General features: G+C 40.2%; 1 protein-coding gene across 1 annotated transcript; it reads right to left on the minus strand.

Annotated features, from left to right (window-relative positions):
- Positions 1 to 673: 673 nt before the first annotated feature.
- On the minus strand, positions 674 to 23,382 carry CA12 (carbonic anhydrase 12). The gene is made up of 10 exons (XM_066196271.1): positions 23,220 to 23,382; positions 21,206 to 21,226; positions 15,085 to 15,264; positions 12,388 to 12,530; positions 11,440 to 11,535; positions 9,263 to 9,326; positions 8,650 to 8,807; positions 7,478 to 7,604; positions 3,041 to 3,125; positions 674 to 2,363 (listed from the first exon to the last, which is right to left on the minus strand). The coding sequence occupies exons 1-10, from the start codon at positions 23,380 to 23,382 to the stop codon at positions 2,279 to 2,281; spliced, it is 1,122 nt and encodes a 373-aa protein (XP_066052368.1). The 3' UTR covers positions 674 to 2,278.
- Between the last annotated feature and the right edge of the window lie 3,432 nt (positions 23,383 to 26,814).

The raw sequence follows: 26,814 nt of genomic DNA on the forward strand, positions 1-26,814 counted from the left end.
TGAATTGAGATTTTTTAAAATGTGGTTTAGTTTATTATGGTAACATGTTAGCTACATCTGTCTTTCTGATTGTGCCTGACATTTTTCCTGGACATATTGTGCATGTAAGAGTGACAAAAGAAATCTGCTGGAAACAGTTTAAAAAAATATAATCCTTCAATAAGTTTATTAAATGACAGTGGCTGCAGTGACCAGAAAACATATGGGCTTAGATTCTTTCAGCTTAGGCACCACTGGCAGTGCAAACTGATAATACAATATTAAAGAAAAACAATAATTCCCAAATGCTTGCATTTTCAAAGGCAGCATAGATTTTAGAGGAGGCCTCTATGCAATTTGAGAGTGTTACAAGTGGGAGTAGCAGGAAAATTATTTGTGTGACTTCCTCTTCAGTTTGCTCTTTTGCTTAGGAAACAATTCTGAAGGAGATGTTTACTGCCCAATGTGTAATATATTTGATATGTCTGCTGGTATTCTAACAGTAAGCATGCAGTGCTTGTCTGAGGTTTTTATGCTTCTTTTTACAGGTATCAGGGTTGCTACATGAAAAAGACAGTGATTGATGGATGTTTCTAATCAGCTGAGGTAAAGATTAGAATACACAATAAAATGTTACTTTTTTAGAAGAAACAAGAGGAACCAAAGAAACCGCAAGAAAATTTATTATGTCATTTTGTCTTTAAACACCTTTATTCAAAGAGTAAATTATGTTCCCCGTAGCTCACAAATGCTGTTTTTTTAAGTAATTTCAAACATTTCAACAAGATGATCGTTATTGTGCTTGTTTATGTGGGATAAAAATGCTGGCATATGCAGTGTACTCAGTCGTAAGATTGTGCTCCTAAATTTCATGTGCAGTTAGTATTAATAAGTTGTTTCTCCTTGTTCTCAAAAGCCTGCTTTTGACATCACACAGTTTTCCTGGGGATGGAAGAGGAAGAATCTAAAACACTCTATGCTAAAACAGTCTGAATCTGCCACCTTGAAAGGAGGAAATACATAGGATAAGAGTTTATTTTTTTTAAATCACAGACATGGTGGTGCTGCATTTGAATATAAAAGGAATCTAAGTATAAAGTTCAAATTGAAATTTCCCCAGTAGTGTTTAGCAGCATTCAGACCTGAAATTATTTTAGGTATAATCCTGTGGTCTGTCACCTCATGCGTGCATACTGAAGTACATTTCATATTTGCACTGTAGATGTCACATTTAAGAGGAATTCTGTATATGCATCGGGGTAGGCTGGATACACCCTTTTCTTCCTGAAGTCAATGACATTCCACATTGTCTGCAGTGGAATCAGGTTTATTCTTCTCACTTCCAAAAATGCATAATGAAACTCCGAGTATCTAGCTCATGAGGTCTCAAAAGAGAGTTTAGATTTCTTTCTAGGAATTAGATTACTTAAAGAACTAAATCAGGAAAGAAAAGCCTACTGTGTAATTGCAGCTGTAATATATACTGTAAAATCTATCAGGATTTTTTTGGTTAAATGACAAGTCTGCTTAAAAGCAGCAGCAACTACATTATCTTCACATCACTCATACACACTATAAATAAAAGGAGGATAATAAGACAATCTTCTTCTCTAATTCCTGTGACAGTGAGAGGCTGACTTCCTTAACAGATTTGTGAGGCTGTTCAATAGCTGGAAAGTGAGCTGTTTCTCTAGCAGTAATGTTTTCTCAGCCCTGAGTTCCTGGGCTTGAACCCCATTACTAATCCATGTGGCTTTCATTGGTGTTTACACTTGTCTTTTCCTCTACTATTACAATTCCGTTGGTGAGTACAGTGGCATCATATCCTGTGCTTTTCAAAACTGTATCTGCTGAACAACCCAGTTCAAATACTGATGTCAAATACAGTTTGCCCTTTATCTCATTTATAGTCATGCTGCTAAAGCCAATACCTTGTTTTGGCAGGGAGGAGTGTTTGTAGCATGATGAGTGTCTTCAGGTTTGAATACCTGTGGAAAAACCTGTGCTAAACAAACCATAAAACTGGAATTTAGGATTAACTATAAAATCAATTAAAACACCCAGATTCAGTAAGCAGCAGACATGAAAAGAATGTGGCGAGGAATTCTGCTCAGGGGGGTTCACTGATCATATCTCTCTGGAAAACAAGAGAACAAGGGCTACAGAAAACTTTTGGCTGGTGTGTGTTTTTAGAACTCTCTTGAGGGTTGTCATTAGCCAAGGACAAGAGATGTGTTTCACCAATCCTAAACAAATCAGTGTTATGAATGAAAAGGGGCTCTTGTGACAGAGTAGGGCATTAAATTTTAGAGACGTCTTCTTCCTCCTTGTACATGCCCGGTTTGTAGATGACTCCTCTGTTGTCTTCACCTCCTTTTTTGCAGCTAAAATAAAACAAATATATTAAATAATTGTAATTCAAATGAAGGAAAAGCACAGTTAGTTACTTAAAGTTGTCCATTATGCATGCATGAGATTATTTTTCTCTGTACTGGTGCAAATGTCACAGTAGCTTTTTGTTTCAAATATTTCAGAACACATTTTGTATGCAAGGTCAATGCTGAATGCAAAGGGAATCAGGTGATAGGAAAATCTGTAATCTTTGATTTTTTTTTCCAGAATTTGTCTTTGTTGGCAAACAGTGGCTTAATGATCTTTTGTCAGTACATATTTCTTCCTCTAAAATGTTGCGACCTTTGGGAGAGGTTTTCCTATAATTCCATTCTCCCTGTTTCAATTACTCTTCCAGGAAAAAGCAAAGGATCCAAAAAGCAATTAGAAGCAGCAGTGCTAGCAAAAAGAACAAGAAAAGAACAAATGGCATTTGAAAGACAGAAAAACTGGGTAAGTCTCTTATTGATCCAGCCTGATATCACACAAGGGAAATAATATCTACAGTTATAAAAACAAATGAATTTTTGTAGGAAGAGATCACGTATTATAAAAGATCAAACCTTACCACTATAAAAAGTGTGCAAAGTTTTGGACGTACAAGCACTTCTCTGTGTCAGAGAAAAAATATGGTTTGAATTTTTTGTGATGTCATAGCCAGGTATCTTACCTTTTCTTCTTCAGTAGCCAGAAGGTTACTGCAAGAAAGATGAGAACTCCGAGAATGCAGGCTATCACAACAGAAACCGCAAAACCTAAGAAAAGAGGGAAAACATGCACAATATCATTAATTAATATTATTGCCTTGAGTGGAGAAGGAGAGTTTCTGGTCTGTCGTAATGTTTGCATTCTGCATCTGCAACCTTCCTGCAGCCTGGTCACACCACTTTGTGACTATGAATGGGTGACTTTGCATCGATGTTCCCTGGAATGTCCCAATCCCACAGCTGGATCCACAATTCACAGTGCTGTGACATGAGACACATGCTGAAGTCACTAAGCCAGTGTGGAGGCACTGGCACAGCAGGTCAGAGCAGGAGTATAATTTTTATGCTACAATACATTAGACATCATAAGCAAACCCAAAGAATTAAACCTGGGCAATCAAAGATATTAAATTCAATGCCTTTTGTTTTCTCAAAGAGAACATCACTGAATGTGGACAGCTGAAGTATTATATGCTTGCTGTTGAGAACATTGCTTAAAGGCAATAAGGAAGGCAAAAATTAATTCACTATATTAGTACAAAGAACTGAGTGGTCTCTTGTTTGCATAAGGATTTAAGGATAATCATAATGCTATATTTGTTAGTGAGTTTAATGCACATTTTTGGCAATGGAAGTATTTATTTATTTTGGCCTCCACAATGATCCTGGAGGTGAGCTCCCTTTTCTTAACTGCATTTTCTTAATTTACACTTTTAAAAAAATATTTTATCAAATGATTGTTTCTCTCCAAGCAACACCAGAGCTCTTTCAGAGTCAAACTGATGGGTTGCATGTATTCCATCTAAATATTTTCTCCTACTAAATCAGCTGCTGATAAAACACAAATGTAAAATGTGGAGTTCAACTACATTTGACCCATTAATTTGAAGTCCAGCTGAATGAAAGAAGCTCACAATCCATGGAATTGAAGAAGAGCTGTTTTACAAAAGGTGAGTTTTGTTATAAAGGTGTAAAGGTGTGTCAAATGGACAAAAAAATATAACACCAAGGAGATAACTGTAGAAAAAGAGCTTGTAGAAGAGGAAGGCTAGGGAGCATTTCTGTCTGATGAGAGGATCTTCTTAGGAAATTTAGTTAGGTAGTATTTCAGTGTGGTACCCTAATCAAAACTAGAGTTCCTGTTTAATTTGTGGGTGGTGGGTGGTTTGAACATCATAGCAAATTCCAGCTGCATGTGTGTGAAGGTGATGTAATTGGAACAAATTACTGATAGATAAAATATATTATAAACACGTGTGAGTTTTGCTGTGTAATCCTTAAAGATTAGAGGCTTTTTCAAATGTGGTTCTTTTGAAATAGTGAGCACGAATTTAGATACTCATTACTGGCATCAAAAATGTGGATGACTGAACACCTCAGTCATTTTCAATTTTGATACAAAGCACAGGCCAATGGCCCCATCTTGTATCTGTGCTCAAGTGAAGGTGGCAGCGCTCAGGCTTGTCGGTGATAAGGCAGAAAAGTTGCTCTGAAAATCTGCTTAATAGGGGCCTAGGTGTGCACAACAGGACTTCTTTTACAAATTTCAGTTGTTGCCTGGCTCAATCTTTGACTCTGTGCATGGCCTCTCTTTCTGTTCTTAATAGGTGTGCTCTGTTCCTATTTGAGGTGCAGCTGACTGCATCAGGCTGGGCGCTTGCAGCACCCAGGTGTACTTCACTGGACCTTGACAGGACCCTTTTTTTCTTCTTTTTCTTTTTTTTTTTTTCTTTCCTTTTTTTGCCCTTTCAGGTGAGGGGCTGCACCTGTGAGGGAACTTTTGTGACTGCAGTAAATGGAATGTGAGATTACAGGGGCAATGAATACCCTTTTTGAAATGGGTTGAACATTTTTTCTATGGTTCACTGATAGAGTCAATGAGCCTTTGTAATTAAATGTACTTAGACTGAATGGGGTTTCTATTAAAGTAGCACTGAGAGCAATGTCTTTCACAGACATCGGTTCTGGGGTGTGAACAGCAGGATGGGCAAAAACCCCTACAGTTTAACTCCGCTAAGTCATGCCAGCTTTAAAATACATTGAAAATGCTTTTATGGCTGGTGTCATCTCTGCGTGGGAGCCCATAATGGGGCTTAGCAGAGGGACAACCAAATGTTATTATTTGGTTTGGCTCTGGTTCACAGCAATAATTTTGAGAAAGTCACATCTGGGTCAAATTTTCCCCGCAAATGGAAATAATAATGCTTACACTATTTCTGTGGAGTGTTTGGAGATTCCTGGATGAAGAGTATAGTGTCAGATTTTCAGTTATTGGGATCGTGGGTTCTAACTCTCTACCTTCTACTATTAAGTACTGAGTGTGATACATAGAGAGAATATAGTCAGGTGTTGAAAGGTCAGCTTAAGAAACAGATGCAAAACGGCATTTCTCATTTCTGACTGACCACTCGGACCCAGCAGATCAATGGCTCATAGTTGTGGTTAGGAATTGATACACTTGCCAAGCCCACCAAGTAGTGAATTTTGATAAATAGAGGATGAGGGTAGAAAATGTAAAAGCTGAATTGCTAGGATTCCATGGGGAACCTGTTGTAATAACAAGGGAGCTGCTCACTCTGGAACTTCTGGTACTTCCAGGAAGTGTTTCTGCAGTGGAATTGCTATAGTAGATTGTTTGTGCAGGAACTTGAGACCTGCAGAGGAAGCCTTAGTCTCAGAAGCATGAAAGCTGTATTGCAAATTCTTTTGGTTGAAATCATTGCACATAATCTGCCTTGAGCAGAGATTTGAAGAGGTTTATTAAAATAGCCATTCTGGACCCAACTAGTTCCCTAGTCAGCAGCCAGTGTTTGAGACCAGAGGCTGGAGAAGGAAGTTTTAACCTCTTTGTGGTCATATAAGAATGACACAGGGGCCATTCTTCTAGCTGGCCAATCCATAAAAGCAGAAAAAAGGCTAGCATACTCTATTTCTTTCCCTCTTTTACTATACAGTCATCTTTTCATTTGCTCAATATATTGTTTATGCGACTAGTATCAGTTTGTTTATTAATCACAGAGATGTTAAGGACTGTTGATATTTTGGTAAACTTGTAATCTTCTTAGGTACTATGTTTAGAATCTAGCAACAAGAGGACTTCTAGTGTAATTCTCATTCTAAGAGATCAGACAACTTATGATGACAAATCTAAATCATCTCTGATTTCAGAGACATTTTGCCCAGGATTTGTTTTGGCTGATCTGTAATTTTCACTGTTCTCCTTTATAACTTTCTATTAGAAGAGATATGTTATGAAAGGATCTGTCTGCAGAGGGGAATGGCAAGAACAGCTACTGCAGTGTGCCTGCAGGGAACTGTTCCTGTTGTGTGAAACTGTACAAAACAGACAACTCCTGTGTTTTCTGCTCTTTCACCTATCAGTGAAGAAAATGGCAGGCAAAGTTGAAATGATATGCAAACACATTTTATTAATTTGAAAGTTTACTGCTTGGCTAATCTTTTTGGTGAAATCTGCTTTTTCTTTTAGAAATCTTTTACTCTCAATTTCAAATAACGTGGTGCCTTGCCTAGATTCATCTGCCCTGATGGTACATGCCAGCTTCACAGACCCTTAAGAGTACTTGTTTGCAAGACAACAAAAGTTGGAACGACACATTTTCCATAAACAACGTACTCAAAGGCCTTTCTGTGGGGTACAGCTCAGCTTCTCACCACAGATGCAGACTTCTGCGCAAAGCCCCCTACCAAACTTTTGTGTTGTCATTGTGTAACACTGCAGAGTTAAGCTTTTGAATCAGTTCTTCCTCATAAAATGGTTTTGTTGTTGTTGTTGCTGTTGTTGTTTTTTAATTTGCAACACTGAATCAGACAATCCAGTCTTATGAATGATATTTATTTGCCAAATTTGCATTCCTCGAGGACCTCTTCTGATTCTGTGTAATTTCCCCAAAACAGTGCCCCTGAAAGGCAAAGTTGTGGCTCCCTTTACATGTGTGGTCCGCATAGGATCAAGCCTGATCTTGCTGAGAACCAGCAAATGTCACTGGTGAGACAAGGCCATCTTAAGCACTGACACTGGTTGAAAGAGCTCAGCTGTGGAGCTGTTTAGTATTTACAGTGACAGCAAATACTTCCGTCAAGCATGACAAGGCCAACCATATCTTCTTTATCCCCTTGCCTTTGATCAGAAGGGTTGCAGGGCTTGCCTGATACCCACTGTGGAAAAAAATTCTTACCTACCCTGGGAATACCTTATTCTTGTACAGTTGCCCATGCACCAATGCAATATGAGAAGAAAAGGCAACAAAGTGAACTGCAGGGAAAGGTGGCAGCTGTGTTGTTGTAGTGGTACAATGCAGCAGGACTGCCATTCCAGTTCTTCACATTTACACAGATCACTGTGCACTGTTTCTTTGCACAGGAGCATTCATACAACTCACCTTCATGGAAGGAGATAAAAACCAGTCTTTCGTGGAATTCCTGAATGTTTCTGAAGTTATCCACCATTTCCAGGGGTTCTGGGTCATCACTCTCTGTGCAGTACATGGCTGTTTCCAGTGCCAGTAACTATAAAGGGAAGCACCTGTTCAGCTCCCAGAATACAGAGAAAGCAGTGCCAGGGTGTGATTTCTGGGGGTGTTTGGGAAAAAAGAGGTGTAGTCAAAGGGGAGGAGATATATTAAGTAATAACTAAGTCTCATGTGGCCTGTGAACCCAAATACAAAATAATGTGTCAACAGTGTGACATCTCCAAGTCCATACCTGTATTTTGTTTACATCCTGATAAAACTACTGCTTACTATCAGATTATCTGCCAGGAAAACTGCATGGGAGGAAACACGGTAGACTCTTCCAGCATGCTCTTCTTGGCACAGTCTAACCCCTAAGCACTATTAAAGGCTAGTTTTTGAAAAAACTGTATTTTGGAAGAGACGTGGTCTGACAGAAAGGACAAAGGTGAGAATGTATTTTCAATGAGGAAGTAATAATAATAATAATAATAATAATAATAATAATAATAATAATTTCCCCGATGTCTATAATTAGGTAAATCAGAAGATAGTGATTGTGAGTTTATAGTGTAGATAAGTGGCCACCAATGAGCGAAAGAAGTTAGTTGGGACAAAAAAAGTAAGTTGGGACAAAAGTTAGGGAATTCATGATGGATACACAACACAAGCTTTTAGAAACTTTCCAACCCACCCACGTCCATCAGGATCAAAGTAGCACTACAATACTTGGTGAATAATGTTCAGATATGGAGCCCAAACAATAATCTGCAGGCAACTCATGGAAAGACTTAGAGCAGGGAATAAGTACATTATGAAAATCAAAATTCATCTCACTTGACTGGGATTTTTTCAAGCTGATACTGCACCAATTGCTGTGCAGCTGTTTCTCCTTTGTTCTGGTCAACTGAGAACGTGCTAACAACAAATAGAATGGGATATTTATGTATGTCAGTTCTGTCCTGTTTGTCCCACCTAAATGATTTTAGCAATGGTCACCTTGCAGTTTTACAGGAACATAAGAGAAATCCAGGAAATGAGAATATGTATTTACTGTTCTTTAGCAGTCACCAGTCAGGGAAAAGTGCTCTGTTGGAACTTGCCTGCTCCTGAGAAATTTTAACGGGGTGTCGGAAAACTGTCCAGAGAACACTTGGGTAGCAGGGCGGAGTTGTCAGGGATCCTTCATAGCGATAATACTCATCCAGTCTGTCAGGCAGCAGATCTTGAATATTGAAACCGGGGACCAGGACCTTCTGATCTAAAAAAGGGGTTTCGTGTTGAATATTGCATCGTGACTACACAGGTAGTGCATCAGAGAAGTGAATTTGCTTTTTGGTAAGTAGGATATTTTCAGTGCCATATCACTAGGATAAGAAAAATACCTTTGAGTAGAGATGATCCCAGTTTAATAAGGACTACAGATTTTTAAGTTTTTATGTAGAAATCTTGTCTGAGACACCAAATCAGAGTCCTCTAAGATAAACTGTGGCCATATTAACTAAAAAACACCATGTGGAAGAAATAAGGCCCAGTCAGAATCATGGCGGGCATGCTAGCCATAGGCTCTTCCCAGGAATGCACTGCATTTGGAAGCCTTTCAGAGTTTATGACAGATTTGCCTAGGATCTCTGGACTGTTTCTTCAGCCAGTTCAATCCCTCCCAGGGTGACATCTGATGCTCTCAGCCATTCTCAAATTGACTTATCCACTCACCCTTGTATTTCACATTCCAGAAGTGCCTGAAGATCTTTTCATAGGATGGGTTGAAGGGTCCAATCTGCAATGATCACATTATCAACAGCTGTGCAAATCACCAGTCTGAATATGGGTCTGTGCTTCTAAAGAAAGAGCCTCCACCGTCCAGATATTCATGTACTAGAATGACATGTTTTACAACTGAAAACATTCCCTCTGTCCTTAGAGCCATGATAATATTCCTGCTCCAGGGCTATTTGAGCTGCTGTGTTGTATTGCTGCCTTTACAACTGCAGCACAGACTTTTGTGTGCACTGACCCTATTGCCCTTGCCTGCTCAGAGTGTTGTGCAAACGAAGAGAAGCCCTTTCCTCTGAGAACATTGCAGGCAGAAGTTCTCAGCAGCCAGGCTTCTCAGATCATCCCCGGGCTTCCAGCCAAAGACACACTTTTCCACCCACAAATATCTTTAATCTGCTGCTCCTCACAGTCCAGGGAGGTAAAGAATGACACTGTTGAGTACCATAGAGCCACAACTCAACTATCTGGCAAAGGTTATAACTCATCTATCACACAAGACTATGTTTTTCAACTGCTACCAGCAGCTTTTCAGTCTAATAATCAATGCCTTTTTTATGAACTCTTCAGAGCTGGTGCTTAGCAACTCCTCTGACAACCAGACATCATAAACTGGTGTCCTTACATTAACTGTAACAACCACCAGCTGTCCAAAAGGATTTCCAAGACCATATCTCCATTGTTCACTAATTCGATTTTCAAACACCATTGTGTTACATTAGGGTGGCAGTTTTGGAGACAGGCACACGACTGAACACACCACAGGTCACGCGACAACAGCCAAGGTTTATTGATTGTTGCCCTCCTTTATAGGGGGTTCAAAATTCCCGCGCTTGAACAGCTGATTGGTCAAGGTCTCAGCACCACCCAGCTCCCTGGCCAATGACATGTCTGCATTCAGGATTGAATGGGATTGGCTGGGGGCCCCTGTTTGAGTTCGAATCCAACCAATCATCATCACACCCATGGACCTGTTTACTTCTACTCTTTAAGGAGCTAGGCTAGTCCAGTTGGGTTTGGTTATGGCCAAACTTATCTGTGCAGCTTCAGACCAGCTGCAGCTGTCACGCCATTGCTTAGAAATAACCAGAATCCCAGTATTATTCCCTAGCATAATATACAATACTCTGGCACTTTTCACAGCTACAACTTCCAAATGAACTGAAATTTAACACAAAATTACTGTCAGAATCTTAGAGATGCTAGGAAGTGAGCCTAGGTAATATAAATGAGAGCTTTGTTTGCTAACAGGGACATTTTACTTTTTGATAGAAACATGGAAACTTGTGATTTCAGTTTGTTATGCTGCAGAAAATCCTCCCATTTAAAAATTATCCTTACAGTTATTTTATTGATGAGTTTTAATCCTCAAGAAAAAGAAGCTACTAATTTTTTTTCTTTTTGTTCAAGATTTACATTATCTTCATATGTGGGACTTAAGAGAGGAAAATTGGAAAGCTGTCCTGACATCTTAACATGTCACTGAATGTATTCGTTTTCTGTAATCCACAATTCAAAGAATCTGGGAAGTTAGCAGGGAGAAGACTGTGGTTAAATCCTAATTACTTAGAATGGTCAAAGGCAGGGTTGTGCTTGCCTGTGCCTCTCTGATGCGTTCAAACTGTTTCATGCTACACTAGGCAGCTTTGATTAAATGAGCTTGAAATTCACTGTGTCTTGTTTGATAAACACTACCAGTCATTTGTTTGTAAATGAATGCAAAAATGGATTTAACATAGCTGAAGTTAATTTACTAAAAGACATGAGAAAAGACTCAGAATTGTTATTTTTGTAACATTTGCTCCTGGTTTGGTATGTGCTGCTAGAATCTAACCCTTTTTGGCGTTTTTGTTTGCTTGTTTGTTTGTTTGTTTGTTTGGGTTTTTTAGGATTTTGTTTGGTTTTTTGGTTTTTGTTTTGTTTTGGTTTGGTTTTTTTAGTGGGTTTTTTTTGGGGGGGTGTTGTTTTTTCTTCTGTGAAAGAGGAAAGGAAGAACCTTTATTCAGCTACTGTATTATTAAACAATGTAGGTAATTTTGTACATTAAAGGTCTTTCATAACTGAATGATTGACAGCATAACCTAAACAAACAGAAAAAAAAAGATTCTGCATCCTACCTCGAGGAGAACAGCCAAAACAGCCAGTCCATCTGCTTTGTCCATTGCTGCTGTTATATCTGGGTATTTCTCAGAGTTGTAATGTACAATATGCAGCTACAACAGAGGAGATGCTCTGTTACAATAACGTCTGGGTCGTACTCACATTTATGCTTCACAGTTAAAAAGGACCATGCAGCCACCTGAGGATACGAGAGTGCAGAGGGTCCTTCAGTGATTGCTGTGTGCAGCAGTAAGATATCTTTTTAGAGAAAGGCAGAAGGTCTTGGGACTCTCAGCCCTGCTGTAGCTGAGTTACACACAGCCCACACACCCCCTTATAATGAGGGGAGAAAGAGAATTCATGACTTCAGCTTTGAGGCATCTTGACTGGACTAGTAGTAAATTTTTCTGAAAAAAAACCACCTTAGCACTCCAATATTTGGAATGCAAACCCCAGTGTTAAATATAACTAGATGAGAAATGAATTCCTAAACTGCTGTTATGCAAGAAAATTCTTCTGACGACTTTTTTTTAATATAATTTTGAGGTAAATATCTGATTGGTACTGCTTATCAAAATCTATTCCCAAATCCATAATTTAGAAATTGGAAAAGGTAAACAGTTCATCACTGTATAGAAGAAAGTGAGTAAAGGTGAACAGAGCAGCAGTGTCATCCAGCTAAAAGTTACCTCAAGTGGCCTGGTGCCAGTTCTGAGTTTAGAATCTAAATTCCAGCTCCCTGACTTAGCATATCTGAATCCCTTTTTTTTTTTTTTTTTTTTTTTTGGTGCACTATCCATTTTTTTAGTATATCCCCAGATCATAAATACTTGGCTTATGTCAAGAACCTTAGAACCTCACAGCCTTTTACAGTCATTTACCCATGAGACAGCTCCCACTCTGAAACAATGAGACCTGCCCAACTTTCTTTGCTTCTTTGCCTGACTTCATCTGGCCTGCCTTACCTCTGCTGCAAAGTGCCTCCCACTGATGGTGTGCTCAGAGCCCTCGGACTTGTTTCGGCTTCCCCAGTGCAGGTGAAGTTGAGACGCAGTGTATTCAAATGGGAGGTTTCTGATGGACATAGCAGGTGACAGATACATTTTCACTGTAAGCAGACCGAAACCAGATAGGAACAAATGACACACAGATCTCAAGAACAGGTCAAATAAAGATACCATCTCTAAGAATATTATATATAGAGCATGAAAAATATAATGAATATTATATAGAGAGCATGAAGAAAGCGGATTCTTAATTCAAATCCACCTCATTCTGTGTAGGAGACAAACACTTCTCTTTAACCTTTCTTGGTAGATCAGGATTTAGAACATAACCATTTCTGTTTTCCTAAATACATGAATTGAATGTGACAATTGTTGCTAGTGGAAATCTTTCTTCTATCTGAAGAATGAGAATTTATCTCAGAGATATGTCCAAGCAAAATTTTGGCTTATATACCTTCTTTCAATCCTCTTATAATGGTTGAAAATGGCTTAATAACATAATATTTCTCGTGGTAATTTACATCTTCTGTTATACTGAACTCTGCTGCCTCTTAGTCTTCGTTTAGGGGAGCATGACAAAACCAAATAAATTCCCCTTTTTCCTTGCTGCTCCCAAAACCCAGAACACTGATGTCAAGCAGCAAAATAATCCCAGGCCTTAAGAATGAGCATTTCCTCTCTTGACACGCTGCAGGGAGACCTTTGTTTGCATGACCCTCCCTTCTGCTCACTAAGGCTGTCTGGTGGGGAAGGCAGGCTGGCTTGTTGGGGGGTTTTTTGCATAGAAATTACAGTAGTAATTCTCAACCCAGCATAAACTTCTCAGTTGTTCACTTGGAGCGTTTGGTACTTCATAAAGCAATGGCTTATGTCAAGATCGATTTCTTTGCAATTTATTTGTATTATTTTCCAGAATGAATACAGTTTGTTTCTGGGCTGTCCTGGACATGTTTTTCAGGGGAAACGAGGCTCAAAACCATAGTGAAGTAACAGCTCTGACCCTATGTATTTTTAGGCTTCTGCTGAAGAGGTTTTTTGAGCTCTACTGTTTTCAGTCTAGCTGAAGTAAGTAATTGTGTCTGGATGAACTGGCTGGTGAAGAACATCAATTATATATAGAAATGACTTGACAGCACAATTCTAAGCATTCTATTGGTTTCCTATAGCTGAAAGAGGAGGTTGCAGCAGATGGTATAATGATCAGTCCAACAGAGGCTAATTTTTTGTTACTCAGAGGTAAAATAATTTGTATCTAAGTGATGTTTCTAGAGTAGGATGCATCTCTACTGCTTTCTAGGAGGGCACTGACCTTGGAAATTAATTCCCATTTTCTTGAGATGGTTATATTTTTGTCTAGGCTGTCTTCAGGCAATAGCAAAACTTCATATTTTAGGGGTGAGATCTGACAGTGGTAGTGACTTAAGTTCTCCAAGGAATTTGCTTTTACGTGTGTGACTGTTTTGGGAAGAACAGGCTCTCAGTGCTGTTCTTTTGGCTCCTTCTGCACTCTGGCACCCTTAAAGTACACAATGACAAGATTTCCTTCTCTACCTATTGCCTGTCACATCAGCCTGGTGCATTCAACTGTGACAGTCCAGCCTTTCGCTCAGGACCAAGAAGGACTTTAGGAAAAGAAGGCTCGCAAGGAAAGGATGTTCCAGCCATTCGTAGTCTAAAGCAACCTGGCTTTAAAGGAGAAATTGATCAAGAGGAAAACCAGGAATCTGTCCCAAGAGGCTGGCCCTTACTGAAGAATAGGCTTATGATGTTCAATTGAGCAGGTAAGCTTCACTGAAAGAATGATAGAAAAAGAGATTTTTGCATGTTGGTCAACTCATAACCAAGCATGTGAGAGCAGAGACCATTTCATAATGCAGGCTATTTTGATACTTATGTAATAAAGGAGGATACAAAGGAGGAGCATTTTATAACTGTTGTTATTTCTATGTCTTCAAGTGTTTTAGGAAGGAAATGAAAAATGGTGGGGATGACTCACTGATATTGTGTATTGTGTCATTACAGGAGACCTTTATGAGGCAGCATCATCTCTGCCTTTGCCTACTGTACTGACACTGATTTAGTGCTATCTTGGGGAGGGCCTGTTTGTACATTATCTCTAATTATTTTTCTGTCATCTTACCTATCACTACCTACCACTGTCTATCTTACCTTACACTAAAGAAGTTTCTATCTCAAGTCAAAAGAAAAGAATGGTGCTCCTACATTTTTTTTTCCTCTTTCCCACACCCCCACATTATTCAATTGAGCTGGTTTGAGGAATAGAAGAGACCCATTGCTCATATGTTATCAGTTAAACTCTTTTTACCAGAATCACAAAGTCTGATTCGTTTTAGTGCACCACAACCAAAGTAATAAGAAAACCTTGGGCATTGATTCTGACATGCTTAGAGTTTCTCTTCATCTGCTTTATTTAAAATTTGGCATACTGGGGATCCATTTGTACTTAGTACATTCCCAGGTTTCTCTAACCTGTTCTGTAGATGTTGGTATGCTGATGTAAAGGCTTTCTTATCTGATTAACAGCTTAATTTCATCTAATAATCAAAGTAGTCCACCCATGAAGTAAAAAACCACTGAGTTCCTACAACTCCTCTTTTTTTTTTACCATTCCTTGCTGTCTGTGAGCTCCCTTACCTGAATGGCCATTATTGATCAGTGTAAACTGGTCAGTGGAGGGTACGTTATAGCCTATGAACTCTAAAGGCAAGAGATTAGAATCATACTGGAGAATATCCTTGTGGAAGTCAATTGGTGATTGGAATACTCCTCCACAAAATGGGTATTTCTTTGGCCAGGCCTTCTCTCCGTCAGGACCTGTGTGAATTAAGAGAGTCACGTTTGTTAAATCTTTACTATACAATTAACATCAAAATTGTCCTGGGTCAACCTTCACACAAAATTTGGAAAAGAAGCCTTTTCTGAATTTTTAATTTTTTTTTAAGGACCTCATTAAAACAGAGGTAATGAAGGATATGATCATTTTTCTGAGGGTGTTGTGACCTAGAGACAAGTCTGATTATATCGGACCCTCAGACTTTTCCTCACTGTATAAACTGTCTGACAGTACAAACTATCTAACAGGATTGCATGACCCACGGTGAAAAGCTAACTTGCAAAAATGGAAGGTGTTGTGGTAATTTGATCTACAGTAATTTGCTCAAATTCTGGTGAAGCTTTTCTTCATCACAGCTTTTTGCATGTGGTAAGATATGCAACGAATAGATAATATCAAGAGAGATTTAATTATGCCTTCAATTTAATTACACATGAACAGCTAGTAGCTGTTTGCAAACCGTAAGATGAGATGATTTGGATTTAAATACCAGAAGAGGTACTTGCAACTTGTGTTTCTTCTTGTCTTTGAACATTCATCGTGATTCTTTCCAAGGCAGGAAGGTCCTTAGGGATCACCCAGCCAAAATGAGGCCATTTCTTTCTGAAGGGAATAAACATCCACTCTTCCTTTAAGCATTGCAGATAAAAGATACTTCATTAGTGCCCAATGGATAATTACTCCCCTTGGCAGCTTGCTTTTCACTGTGAGCCTGCCGTTCCCATATTTTTGCTCCTCATGAAGTACTTATAATATAGAGGATATAGTTTCTCACTTCTCTTAAACTACAAAGATCGAGTCCCTTGAGTCTTTGATTAGAAGGCTTCTTTTCCAGAACTATTATGTTCCCAATGACTTCTTTGAAAATCAGTGGCAAAGCAAGTTCAGATATTTTCTGAAGGAAATTAATCACTTTATTTACATGAAAGACAATTGCCAAGTAAATGGATAGTGGAGGTGAATCTGACTTAACCATAGTTCAGGTGACAGAATCAACAAGATCAATTCTGGTGCCTAAAGACAGACTTACTCCCTTGGTAAAAGCTGTTTAAGATTATTCAAGACAGGTTAGCAGGTGACAGTGTTTGTAGTGTGGATACTCAGACTCAATCAGTGCTTTTCAGTATAAATGGGCCTTACTGTTGCGGTGACTTAAATTTTTGACTCAGTTCACTGATAATCACATCAATTTCTTTCTTCTTACTTCTTTGTGATACTACCTTAAAGTTGCTGCAATTCTTTTAAAAAGCAAATAAATCTTATGCTGACATTATAGAAGCCTCTCCTCTACCTATTTTTGACACATAACAAACACATCCAGAAGAGCATAAATTCCATACTATGAAATATCCAACGAATATTTCCCAGGAAAATGTGCATTAGGATATACCAAGAAATGACAGTCTCTTAGGTTCAAACTTGCCGTGAAAGACAATGACACTGAAATTTAACACTTTACAACGAGCTAAGATTACAGCAATGTCAGAAAATTGGTGAGGAGCCTTTATTGTAGAAAGACTTCCATTATTTTAAAAGGTTTGATAAGGTAGTGAGTTTTCAAGAAGATTTTGATATATTACAAATCATAGCTTTGGAGACCTGATAATTAAATAGGTGATTGGTGTATAAAATAGAAGTCTAGTCCCAGCCAGGGAGTCATGAAGTACCGATCATTTTTTCAGTACTGTGTTTGGGTGACTTGAATGTCTGGAAGAGTTGGCAACAGAATACAGAAACTTCACACCTATGTTGCCAGTTCAGAAGGAAAACTTTTGTCTTTTCTATAAAATGATGCAGTTGTCAAAGTCTTTATGTACCTTGACCTTTACTAGTTATCCTTTTTTTGACATAAATCTGCAACTCCACTCACAGGCCTTTAAGCTACAGAACATTTTGCTGATTTCTCATTCCTTAATTTCAATTAAAAAACCCCAACAGAACCAAACAAGACTTCTCTTTTGGTATGAACCCAGTTTTTATAGAAATTCTGTCTTTTGTCACGTAGTCTTTCTACTTTCAGTGCCTCAAAACCCCTATCTCAAAGAGCTGAGCTCACTGCAGCTTAGTTTTGCATGAGAAATTGAGATTTCCAAAGTAGATAAGCCACACAACTGGAAGGCATTTCTCAGCGAGGTCTGCTGAAAATGAACGACTGATTGTGAACCAGATTTTCCTTTTTCTGTAGCAGTACACTCAGATAAATTCAGTAGAAATCACATTGTGGCTACAAAGGCTTTGTCTGATCACCACTAAATAAAGAACAGCATGTGCATGTAAGATTGGCCTGTGCTACATGTCCCAAAAGATATTAACATAAGAAGCATTGCAAAATTATCTTCAGAGTTAATTTCCTTATTGTGTGAGGCATTTGTGGCGTGGGCATTTCAGAAGTATTTGCTGCTATGAGGATCCCACCAGGCCTGTGCCAGCAGAGCACTCGTGCCATGGGCCTGTCCTACCCCCTCAACACAATAACTCAGCTGTTGGAATGAGCATGTTAAGGTAGGCAGCTGCCGGTGTTGGTGGAAGTAGGACTGTTCCTGCTCCCACTGCTCCCAGAGAACACTCCTTGCCCTAGGGAGTGCAAACTCCGGCTGCTCAAATCCAGCTTGTGGACTGCTCTTGCTTGTCACAAGTGTGCAGGACCACGTTCTCTTACCACACTGAAAATATCCCTGAGCCTGACTGTATCCTCACAGCTTTTTCATAAAAGTTGTCTGTAAATAAAGCGGGAATAATTCTCAGGAGCATCTGGCTGCCCACTGCCCAACGAGCTGAGCAAAACACCCTCAGCACCAGAGCTGCACGTGCCCATCATTCCATCTCCTTTGACCGCTTTGCGCTCTCCAGCCTGCCCCACAGCACTGGTGCTGCTGGGCAATGCACTACAGATGTTCCTTCATGAACAGTGGTGTCTGCTCCCAGGATTTATACATTAGCCCATTTAAAATGAGGAGAAAACAACCCCATGAGACACCAGTGGTAGCGACAGGCTGTTGGTCTGCTGACCAATTAATATTCATGTTGCTCCAGCTTCTCACAGTCTATGCAAGTTCTCCTGATCTGAATAAAGCAATGCAGTAAAATGCATTGGGTCAGTAACACAGGGAATGCCTGTGGTATTTTTGCAGCCAGGCAGAGCACTTTGCCCTGTTTTCAGCCAGCTGGAAGCTGTGAAGCTGCTGTTTGCCCAGGGCTGAGGTGGTGGTGAAGGCTGAGTCTAGGCTCCCTGCCATGGCGACGTGACCATGTGGTTTCCATTTTGCTTAGTGCTCGGTAATACCATTCTGTGCACACAGAGCCAATATGTGTGTATCTTCCACACATGTGTCCAGAGAGAAGCTTGTGAGATAGAGGAATTGCCAAGGGCTGTAGTTGTCGCTGTTACGGCATTCAAGTGCTGTATGAGAAATCTGGGGCATGTTCTAGTGTCTTCACTAAAGCTGGCGTTTCTGAAGGGGAAGTGGAAGGGTCTTAGCACAGCTTCTCAGCACCTCACTGAATTGGAGTATTCAGGAACAGCAGAATAAAAGATTTTTTTTCAAGTACAATTAGCCAGATGTCTGTTACCAACAGTTCTTGTGTCTGCATTGCAGCATGAAGTTGTCTCTTCCCATGCTAAAGTACATTAATAATTCTGTTTGCACTATTACTGCTAAAGCATGTTAATATTTCTGTTAGCACTATTACCTTAAACTTGTCTGCAAAGCTAGTTTTCTCCATTGTAGCTTCTTGTCCACTCTGGAGGGATCATTCTGGTTCTCTGATTTCATTCCAGCCCACTTACACTACAGAAACAGAGCCAGAATCCAAAGAATTAAAGCTTAACATCCTCTTACACCAGTTTGTTTTGGTTTTTTTCTGGGGCAGAATACTTCAGCCTGCACCTCACAGCCACACATTGCCAAAAGCTGCCTGCATGTGCTGTCCTGAGCTATGGGGCACTGGAACCACTCTTTTAGTTCTTTAACTGAAAACACTTTCCTTATGATACACTCAATCTACTTTGTCCATCTTACAGAAGGTGGAGCTGCCCTTCAGAGAATACAAAGCAAACCTGTGTGACCGAGGGTGGAGGGCTCAGGCTTCACTGCTCTGTGGTTTTTCTTCCAGGCACTTTTTCTTGAATTACGTACAAGGGTAGTAAAAACAGGAAGAACAAATAGCATTGTTGCAGTTTGGCTGAGGAAGAAGCAATCATAGGAGAGGTTTAGCCTTTATATTTGATGCATCTAATGCGGTAGTTTCGATTATAAGCAAGGCAAACTCACATTTCTTTGGAAAGCCTGTGCTGAATAGATAAGGCCTGATCACGTACAGTATCATCTTGCTTTGCCACTATGGCCTGAGGTACTAACACTGCATCAATGTTCAGTTTTACATGTTGTAAAAGATGTTAAATACTCAACAAATAGAAATCCCTGACAGTGAGCACTCAGATTTCTCCTCCACCCTTTATCTTGTACCTTGACTCTCATCTTGATATCAGTCTGCACTGTGGTTATAATGGCTTGATTTCCTTTCCATTCCTGTTGACTTAATTTCAGTGAGAGCCACTGCAAGGTGTTTTAGGGGCAAAGGTAAACAGTGAAAGATTTAGGTCTCTCTGATATATGTTTTTCTCTGTGGGGATCCATGCTCTACCTCTGCTTTTCTGTACTATTCTGTACAAGTTCAGTTGCCATTTCAGTTTTTTGAAGTTGCTTTTACATATTTGCTTTTACATGTTTTTCTAGATATGTTTTGAAATCAGTAGTTGAAGGGAAAAGATAATCTGTTTTGTGAACCTTCTCTCTATCCTCCATACATTTAGAATGTAGAAATCAGACTGCAGTAAGAAAGAGCTTAACAGGAATTGATGAAGTTGGGCACTGAGAATAATGCACTTTGAAATCAACACTAGTACCCAAATTCCTAGGAAGGGAGAAGTAACTAATTTAAACAAGGATTACCCTGGGAAGGAGGGCAAAACTTCTTTTTTCATGGTAGTTAAAAAGGTCTTGTTTTCATTACCCAGCAAGGTTAAATTTATCTGATGGCCGCTGTCGAAGTGGAAAGCCCAGGCTTTTATTAAAGCTGTGCCAAGCTTTTTCCCTTCTGGGAATGTGAGGTCTATGTATGGACACTGGCAGACAGACACGCAGCTGACAGTTCTCCTTCTGCTTATATGCAGCGAGTCAGGTAACCTAGAGCACAGCCAAAGGGAGGAGTTCCTAGCAGCAAGTTCAGTCTCAGAGGTTCTTTGTGTTGTCTTGGACCAGCACCAAAAGCTTAAGAACAAGCATTTTTTTCTGCGATTCTCCATACTGCCTACTTCTGTGTGGGTATCTGGCATGTAAAATGCTGCTCTGAATGAGGAACTACCTGGCCAAAGGATTTGATCAGTTAAGAGAAAAATGCTAGATTACTTTTTCCTTAGCAGGCACCAGGTCCTTCTGAGTTAATAGATGACTAAAAGGATTAGTTACAAATTAACAATGCTCTCCTAAAGACTATTTATTCTGCTTTGCCAGCGCGGGGATCTTCAGGGACCTGAGCCTCCAGTAACAGAATACAGGTGACTTGCTGAACTCTGATTCTACTTGAAGAAGAAGAAGACTGGTGTGGGTAGGGAGAGAATGCTCTTTGGAGAACTAGGCTGGAATGTGCTGCTGGCCTGTGACTGTGCCGAGGGAACAGAGGGCTTCGGGGACCCTCTGCAGTTGCAGGGCCAGTTTTATTCTGCTGAAACTCCTGTCATTCCACAAGGAAATTTAGAATTCAGTAACTGACTCTCAGTCACCTAGATATGAAACCTGATGGCTGAATAACAGATTTCAAGAAAATTGACCCGATTCAAACCTGGGTAAGGATTGTGACCGTTTGGCAGGTTGTTCTTAAAGTACAGAAGACAGCCATAACTTTGTATGAATTAGTACTTACCAATGTAAGACCAACTGGACCCTGTTTAAAGACAAAGGAAATATTAGTGTATTTGAAATTGATCTTACTCTATAAAGAAACAAATTGCTACTTAAACCCATGTATTTAATGTTGCAATACTTTTGTCTTTCTAGTCCCAGATGTTGAGCAAAACATAGAAAAACATAGACACTTTCACACTTTTTGACACAATGAACCTTTCTCACTCTAATTGTAACTATTATTATCCCTGTAATCCTGCCCATAGGGGTGAATTTCTTGTGGTCTCTTAAATTTTGGGGCAAGACTGCTCTCGGTACTTTTTTTTTTTTTTAATAGTAATATCCACAGACTTTGTCTGTAGGTATACCCCTGGGATTTTTCTCTGGTTAGGAAGCTAAGGAATATAAGTGGAATGTAACTACAGACACTCCTATACCTTGTTGAGTTTAACAAATATCAGTGGATTGCCAGTTGCTACACTGAGAAGTGATGGACAGAAATGAACAAAGGGACTTTGAAAAAAAAAGGGAGTATGACACATGAACCCATATAACTCAGAGAATCCCAGGGAGGGTGAGTGAGTGTTCAAATGATCAATACTCATCCACTGCTCAAGGGACTGAACTTGGGACAGTATCTCTGCATGGTTTTGGAAATGTCTTGACTTATCAAATGCTCTTTTTAAAAATTTTTCCTGGTCCTACCTGAGCAAGGGTTTTTTTTATTCTGCCTGATAATGAAACGAGAGTCAGGCAGATTGTCACACAGTGTCAGATTGGAAGATTCACATCTAGAAGTGAACATTCAACGGCTCTGTGTCTGTGAACGCTGTCCTGGCTCTTTGTTCCTGTTAGGATGAGTATTGATGAGTGACAAAGTTACATGCCCATGCGTGGCAGAGGAGGCTCCTCGAGCCAGTGTACCTGTGTTTGACTGATCAACAGCCAGGGAAAAAATACATTTCCAGTGTCACTTGAGAGCTGTGAATGGTTGTAGGTGTGATAATCTACTTGGAAAGATGTCTGAGACAGGCACATACTCTAGCTCTTGCCATTTCTTGGTACTAGGTTCCTGAGACAGGCACTCTCCAGAATTCCCTTCAGGATGTATCATATCTTTTCAACACATCCTTTCAATTCCAAACCTTCTGTATGGTCACAGAAAGCATCTGGAAAGCATCAAGCTTTATTTATTCTGATGTTCTGGAAAGCATCAAGCTCTAGGAACCTCTGGCTTTCAGGAGGGATATTCTGGTATTGAATGTAGGCATTTTTCAGAGGACATACGCACAAAATAAGAAGATGACCTTAAAAGTTTGAATTCCATGCCTTTTGCTGCTTAATGCAAAAAAACTGGTAAAATGCTTGTCCTGACAGAGCTCTGTAGGAACCAACAGCTCTGGATTATGTTTGAACCTCCTGGATTTTTGTCCCATGAATATACGTGCTGAGTAAGTGTTCTCACACATAACTTTACAATTCCCCTCATATCCTATAACACTGGGTAGATTATAATCAGTTTGAAAAAATGAAAATTGGCTATAATCAGTTTGAATAGATGAACACTGACTCCTAGAACGAGAGTGAGGAGTGCCAACCTCCTGAAACTAATCTTGTTTCAATATGAGAATGACCTCTAGTGTATGGGCTGCTTTACAGGGGTTGCTTTTTTTCTCTCTGGTGTAAAAATAAACAGGCAAAGGGAAAGGTGTGATGCTTCCACTAACTCTGAAAGGGCCAGTCTCTGCTCCATTTTATGAGAAATAAGAAGATCACAAAGCAAAATATACTGAACATGCAAGAAGTCTATAACGCCTTCTAAACCACAGGACACATTTCTCTTCCCTGTATATGTCAGAATACCTATTCTGAGAAATAGAAATAAAGACAGTAACTCCAAACAATGTCAGACTGCAACAGTATACAACTTTGAGCATGATATTGAATAGTAATAGTGAAAGGATGTGATTTTCTGTATAAATAGCTGCCCTAAGGTAAAAGAGACAATAAAATAGAAAGCTGAAAGACTTTACCATTCAACGGCGCTTGCATTGAGAGCTGTATCTTTAGGAAGAAAATAAGCACAGTAGCCACTGTGACTATACTGAAGCTCTTGGCTGACATCTCAAGGAGAGACTTATAATATTCCAGTAGTTCACAGGTTTCTTTGCACTGAGGAAATTCCCTTGTAGACATGTGGCAAATAGCAGAATGCACATATACAGAGCTTCTGCTAATGAGTTATTGCCTTCCCTCTCCCCTTTTCTCTCTCCTTGCCGTTGGGACTGCTTTTTATAAAGCTCCTGAGACTCAACCCCAAACAAATGATGTAATCAGATCTGCCTCCATGTCACAACACCCTCAGAAAACTGATCATATCCTTCACTACCTCAGTTTTAGTGAGGTCCTCACAGGGCAGACTCCAGCACTTAGAGAGGGAATTTAAACATGGAACTTGACAAGTTATTTTAGAGAAAAAAATGCTTTAAAAAGCTGTACTCCTGTGGGCCATATCACAATAGAGTTTTTCTAGCCTGTTTCATAGAGCGTCCCTCAGCTCCCGTTTTTGGAACAGTCGGACGTAATATAATGGCCCACTGTGAGAACAGGAGGGGAGGGAGGAGAAGTGAGGCTCTGTGTGGGACTGGTAATAACTCAAAGGGATCATGGACACTTCCCATGAAAACCAGCCAACTTCTCAGGAACGGATTTTTTTTTGAACTGAAGGCTCTTGGAACCAGGAGGACTCGTGAAGTAGGGAGGACTGAAAATGCATGAAGCAACAGTCCCAGAATCTGATATTATTCAGGACATTATGGAGAGGTGTAAAGAGGAGCACAGGGTATAAGTTAATGTCTTCTTCTGTCAGTGATTGAGGAATAAGCTCTTAAAGGGAGAATGGCTGAGGAGCAGAAGGTGGGATTGAAGAGACTGTTGGCTTTATTTGAGTACATTATTATTTATAATAGTTATTAACTGCTTGCTGCATTATCAGTAACAGCTTTATCATGTATTAGTATTGATTGGTCAAACTTTCTTTTCAACATCTTTATTTATCAGCTACTGTGTAATTGCTCAGTGTTACTAGACGTGATTATTTTTTCCTACCATTTATGAGTTGATAAGGGGAAAGGAAAGTTGACTGAAGCATGGCTCACTTCTGTCTAGATCCCAGGCAGGGCTGTACAGCATGGTCTATTGCTGCTGTTCATCTGTAGCCCAGCCCTCCCAGTCTAAGTAGAGGGAGTCTGCAGGGAGCAGCAGCAACTAATTAATGTCCTGTAGCCTTTTAGAAAGCAGCTGTGGTTGAGAACACTTCCTCTCATACTTCTCCTTAGCACTTTGTAAACCTAGATTGTAATTCTGCTCGTTTTGGTTCAGAGAGATGTAATCAAGAGGAAGAGGGTGTAAGCTATAGAGAAAATCTTTTTAACATGACTTTGCAAGTGCCGTTGTCCAAAGCAGAGGGACACTGTCTACCACACTGGTACAAAAGGCATGCTGAATGTGCTCGGCGTGAGAGCTATCAGCACAGAGCTGTTGCTGCGTGCAGGACCTTCCTGACCTGATGGAAATTTGGAAAAACTGTTTTCTGGTTTCTGTAGAATAAGCGGTTTTGTCAACAGCCTTCACATAGCTGGCTGTGGGAATACACAAGACAGACTTAATTAGCATAGCTAGTCTGGTGACTAGGATGCCATGGCAAGGACAAACAGAACTTCGAGCTTATGAGAAGATGGGATTAAGCCTGCTTAAGGGAAAAGATTCAATCAACTCCCTATGATAAAGATGTTGTAAAATGCATAAGTTGCTTGTATGATCTTTTAACCTAATTATTGTAGTAGAAATTATTAACCTTACTGAAATGGTATGTAAGTTCTTAGAAAAGCTGAGTAAAATCAAGTTCTGATCATGAATCAGTCTTCCCGTCTCTCCATCAATTGCCGATAGCTGGCAACCTGTCTGACAAGCTGCTAAGGTTGGTATCAAGAGCTGAAAATTACCTGCTCTACAAAAGGACTGCATTGTGTAGGTGGGTATGGACTGTGCTATTTGCCAACTTGTGTTTTCTTATCTCCTTCCTTCATCTTTCCTGCCAGTGTTCTTGAAACATTCACCATGGTGAAGTATGCTCTGACTCTTAGAATCTCCCTCAGACCACTCTTGCCTTTTCACACTCTGTAACTCTCCTCCCCCAGTTCCTGCTATAGCAGAAGCCGTTTTGGCTTCACATCTGTGAGAGAAGTTCCAGGCAGTGCTTGTGCTTTCAAGGGATGGAGAGAAATCTCTTTGCTTCCAAAATATAAGCCATGGGAGAAAAAGAAAAAAAAAAAAGACACAGTTACCTGCCTGTGTTCTGCACAAACAACATAGGGATTGCATTTTATTCTGACTTTAAGAAATTTTAGGTTGCTAGCAGTCGATTTTTATTTCTGCACCAGGCCAAGGTAGAGACAGAGCAGCATTTTCACGCCTGAGGGGGCTGATAAGAAGTAGTAGATTTGCATCCCGAGTACGAAAGGTCAAGCTGAAATTCTGCAGTGTGGGTTTATCAGTCTTATCAGCACTGTCCCCTAACCTTAGTGGTGTTTTGCCAAGGCAGTAGTAATGCAAACACAAAGATGTGATAATGTAAAGTGTACAAGACAAGCTCAAGGCAAACGGGTGAGATGAGGCATTCTCATTAGAGAGTACATTTGGAGTTTTTACTTGCTAATTCTGTGAGCATTTGACTGGCCACACTCAATCCCCCTTCCTGATGTGTTTAACTTCAGAGATGAAGCTGTAATAAAACAGAAAATAATGTCCTCTTGCCAGCCATTCAGGTGCTGGGTGAGGCTTCCTGCGGCCCTCACAGTGTGATTCAAAGAAGGCTCTAGGGTGTGCAGTGACCCAGGGCATGGCATGTCTTTGAGAGCATGGCACGTGCGAGGGCGTGGTACATCTTTGAGGGTGTGGCATGTCTTTGAGGGTGTGGTACATCTTTGAGGGTGTGGTACATCTTTGAGGGTGTGGTACACCTTTGAGGGCGTGGCATGTCTTTGAGGGCGTGGTACACCTTTGAGGCTGTGGCATGGCAGCTTGCCCAGCAGTTCACCCAGGCAAGGTTGCAGTCACCCTCCTGCTAGTGGGCTTTTAATTTTTGTGTTGGGGTTTCATTGGCTGGTTGGGTTTGGGTTTTTTCCAGCAATGGTCTCCCCATGATCAAAAGCTATAGCTAGTAAAAGTGTACCAACCCAAGCAGAACCCACCAAGAAGGACGCATCTCTCCAGAGCTCTTCCTGTAAGGAGTGTTTGAGCCTGTCACTAGCACCAGGGGGCAGTGCAAAACACTCCTGCCTGTGGTGAGAACAGGTGAATGATCTGATCTGTCTGGTGGCCGAGCTAAAGGATGAGGTAGAAAGACTAGGAGGTATTAGGGAAAGTGAAGGAAATAGGTTGGTGGAGTTTCACCCTTCCATCCCTTAGAGAAGCCCACCAGGAGTCAGAGGACTCCCATGCCTCCCATAATCAGGCAGGAGGAGAAGACCTAGTAGATAAAGGAGAGTGGAAATGGGTCCCTCCTCAGGGAGGTAATGAAAATTCCCCCTGACCCCCATCACCTACCCAGGTGCCACTACAGAATAG

The sequence above is a fragment of the Chamaea fasciata genome, unplaced genomic scaffold (assembly GCF_029207755.1).
Source record: "Chamaea fasciata isolate MVZ Bird 193981 ecotype frontalis unplaced genomic scaffold, bChaFas1.0.hap1 SCAF_14, whole genome shotgun sequence".
NCBI classification, from domain to species: Eukaryota; Metazoa; Chordata; class Aves; order Passeriformes; family Sylviidae; genus Chamaea; species Chamaea fasciata.

Excerpts from the sequence above, each read along its gene's own strand:
- CA12 (XM_066196271.1), bottom strand. The coding sequence starts at position 23,382 with ATGTCTACAAGGGAATTTCCTCAGTGCAAAGAAACCTGTGAACTACTG. Across the intron at positions 21,227-23,219 it reads AATGCAAGCGCCGTTGAATG|GGTCCAGTTGGTCTTACATT; the intron begins GTAAAGTCTTTC and ends GTCTTTAAACAG. Across the intron at positions 12,531-15,084 it reads GATCAATAATGGCCATTCAG|TGAAAATGTATCTGTCACCT; the intron begins GTAAGGGAGCTC and ends GTCTGCTTACAG.